The 3579-nt window shown below is 43.5% G+C and overlaps 1 protein-coding gene across 1 annotated transcript; it reads right to left on the bottom strand.

Moving 5' to 3' along the window:
- Positions 1–332: 332 nt before the first annotated feature.
- LOC126374610 (uncharacterized) lies at positions 333–1746 on the bottom strand. The gene has a single exon (XM_050021299.1). The coding sequence runs from the start codon at positions 1744–1746 to the stop codon at positions 406–408; it is 1341 nt and encodes a 446-aa protein (XP_049877256.1). The 3' UTR covers positions 333–405.
- Positions 1747–3579: the final 1833 nt, after the last annotated feature.

The raw sequence follows: 3579 nt of genomic DNA, 5'->3' as shown, positions 1-3579 counted from the left end.
TCGCTCGTCATTGCGTCGAGTACCAGGCAGAAATAAAAACTAAGCTTCTAATAAGGTAAGTAGTTTAATATGCGTTTTATTTCAGGTAAAACGCGTCTATTAAACCACTTGACCGTTATTAGAAGCTTATTATATTGAGACCTGTTTGTTATCGCCTGGTGAAAGGTGCCAATGAGATTTTTATTAATATAAAATATGATAAAGAGAGTTAAGGTGTTGTGGTCATAAAAGTAAATACAGGTGTGCGAGAAAAATGCTTATAATCATGTAATAAATAAGTACATAAATGAACAATTTTTATTAATCGCTATAATATAATTCACAGACAGCAATAAAATAACAAAAAATAAGTTTCTTTTCAAACAATCTTAACATAAAATTACTTCCTCTTATAAAATTACTACCTCATACAGATTGAAAAAATGCAGTAATCGAAGAATTATTATTCGATGACATAACTTCACGCCGATAAAATTTTTTGAAAGTATTAACTGATTTCCAGTTTCCTCTGGCTAAAATGTCGTCAAGAGGAAAATTGTCGACCCAGTTTCGGGAAGCAACAGCTGATCTCACACTACCAGGTGTAGCAGAGATCCCGGCCTCCTTCATGAGAGACTTTATCCATCCCGCTATTACTGTCCTCGAAGCTGCCGCCGGCGAGCCTCGTAAAGTAATAAACAAATTTGAGCAACCGCACTGAACACGCCTTTCATTTAATAAGGAAATAGTACGTTTTATCCAGAATGTGGGATCGAGATTCTTATTCTGGTTATTGCGTAATAATTTCCACCCCGACTGTCTATAAGTACTGCAATCTGTTTTTGACCCAAATAATGGCCATAAAATGATATAATCGTCATTGATAATGCAGTGATTATTATCTACGTTTAGCAACGTTAGGTCATGTATTCTGCGCCCCGAACATAACACTAATAAGGCTGCGGTGTGCCGCACAGTATGGAAAACATTTTCATTTATGCCGTAACCAGTAAGAAAAGATGCGAAAACATTAACGTCCCAAACAGGAGGCTTCGAGGGTTTAGGATTCTTCAATATTATTGACTTTAAAACATGTTTCACTAGAGTATTGTCACGGAGATGTTCGGAGTTATCTGTATTGGCTAGGGTACAAACCACAGATTTGTGCAAGAGAATAGTGTTGTACGACAATTTGAATTTTAAATGCAAATCAGCTAAAAATTGAGCCAAATCAGAGCCATGTGGATGTGACTGGCTAACATTATTTTTACGTGCCCAAAGCAACCAACGATTCCACGCTACTTTATATGTACGCAAAGTGGATGAGCGCCATGAAGATTTTAATAAAGAGATTTGATCGGGGCTCCACTTGGTCAACTTATTGGACCACCCCCACATTTCCAAATCTCTAGTGTCATCTGCTGGACCTGTGGGGGAGGCAGGCCCGTCGTCACGTCTATCAGGAACCGCTTCAAGTTCGTTAACGTGAATGGAGGAGCGAGGGCTCGAGATTTGAGGTCCGCTCTCCAATAGACCTTCTCCCAGCGAGGTGTCACTATTAAATAAATTCCCGTGGCTCTGTTCAGATGTGTTAGCACACGGGGTATTAGAAACGGTGGGGGAAATATCCAAGCCACTGGATAATTCCAGGTCACGCTGAAGGCATCGTGTAGCATCGCCTCGCGATCGCGGAGATCTAGCGTTGCGTAATTCGCCACCACGTGGGCTCTTTCGGACGCAAATAGGTCTATCACAGGGATGCCCCATTTTAAAAATATCATCTCTGTGCAGGTAGGTAATAGATGCCACTCTGGAGGTAACCTGTGGCGAGACAAGTGGTCCGCGTGTTGGTTGTACTTCCCGGGAACATAATATATTCTTAAGTGAATCTGGTTCTCGTCTAGAATTTGAAGAATTCGATAGGTGAGACGCATTAAAGGCCGAGACCGAGTTCCACCCTCGTTGCGTAGATAAGCAACGGCTGTCTTGCTGTCCGATTGAACTAGCAGGCATTCCTGTCTTATGTCTTTGGCACAACGTTCTAACACTTTTAATATTGCAAGCAACTCCTTCTGGTTGCAGTGGAGGTCTTGTTCGCTCACCGTCCATGTGCCGCTCAGCGAGATATTGTTCAGCTGCGCACCCCAAGCTACATCTGACGCATCTGTGGTCAGGTATTGTGTCGGAGGTGGCACATGAATAGGAGTCGTTAGATGGCAATGCTGAGACCACCAAATCAGTTCTCTTGTTACCGCCCACGGCAATACATATCGTACAGACACTATGCCCTTGGGTAGTGTGTTCAGAAAGTTGAGCATTGCACGATGATTTAGTCTGCCTCGTGGCACTACAAAACTGGCAAAATTGAGTAGTCCGATCATACTCTGGAGTTCTTTCAGAAAAACCTTGCTGGTTTTTACAATGTGGTTGATCTTTCTGACAACTGCATTGGTTTTCTCTGCAGGAAGACTTTTTTGGTTTGCCCAGGGATCCCACTGTACACCAAGGTACGTTATGCATTTTTGCGGGACTAACAACGATTTCTCGTAATTTATTAGAAATCCCAGTACTTCTAACGTATTGGTTAACATGGCCACATGCTCGCGAAGTATGTTTGGATTTTGGTGTACGACTAAAAAATCGTCCAAATACACCACGATGCGAACAGACTTGTTGCGCAGAAATTGAGCAATCCAATTTGTGAGACAAGCAAAGACTTTGGGTGCCGTGCTCAGTCCGAAAGGCAGGCAAGTCATTTCCAATATTTCTTCTCTGTAAATTATTCGTAGGAATCGTCTGTGGGGTATCGCTACAGGTAGGTGGAAATATGCTTGGGATAGGTCCACTTTGCACATCCAATCGTACGGTTGAAGAAAATCCGGTATTCGGTTTATGTTTATGAGTCGAAAACGTTCGGTTAGCACATACCGATTTAGTGGCCGGAGATTGAAAATGGGACGTGCTGATCCGTCGCTCTTTGGCACTAAGAACAGGGAGGAAATGAAGCTTGGTGTGTGTGGCGCTGCTGACAGGACGCCTTGAGCTTTCATTTTTTGAATGACCGCTGACATTTCCTTCGACTCGAGCGTTCGATGTCGATCGGTGTGTAAGTCGGGCATGCGAAGCGGCGGCTTTTGCCGAAAGGGAATGCGATATCCTTTTAATATTTTTAGAACAAAGTCCGGAGCTCCCATCTGCTGCCACTGGCTGTGGTATTGTGCTAATCGCCCCGCTAGAAAACAACGCGAGTCATTGTTTTTGTCTTTTACCGCCTCTATTGACAGGGGAATATGATCGTTTTTGGCCACGTTGTGACCCGTTTCTGCCTCTAGATCCACGAGATCGAAAGGAGCCTCTATTGCCTGAACCGTAGCCACGGTGTTCATGTATGCCCTGATGATAAAGATGCCCTTGTGAAAGGCATTGAGTATGATGCCCACCCCGCGAGGGTGGGTTATTTGGGCAATTCATGTGAGTGCTAGACGCAAGCTCACAATAATGATTAGTTGCACCACGCGATGGTACATTATTGTAGGAATGGTATCCCCCCGAGGGATTCCTTGTAGTGCTAGCTGGTTTTGCTCCCGAAGCATTACCACT

This window comes from Pectinophora gossypiella, chromosome 17 (genome assembly GCF_024362695.1).
Source record: "Pectinophora gossypiella chromosome 17, ilPecGoss1.1, whole genome shotgun sequence".
Classification (NCBI taxonomy): Eukaryota; Metazoa; Arthropoda; class Insecta; order Lepidoptera; family Gelechiidae; genus Pectinophora; species Pectinophora gossypiella.
Note: the sequence above shows the minus strand (reverse complement) of the source record. Positions and strands in the feature narration are given on the sequence as shown.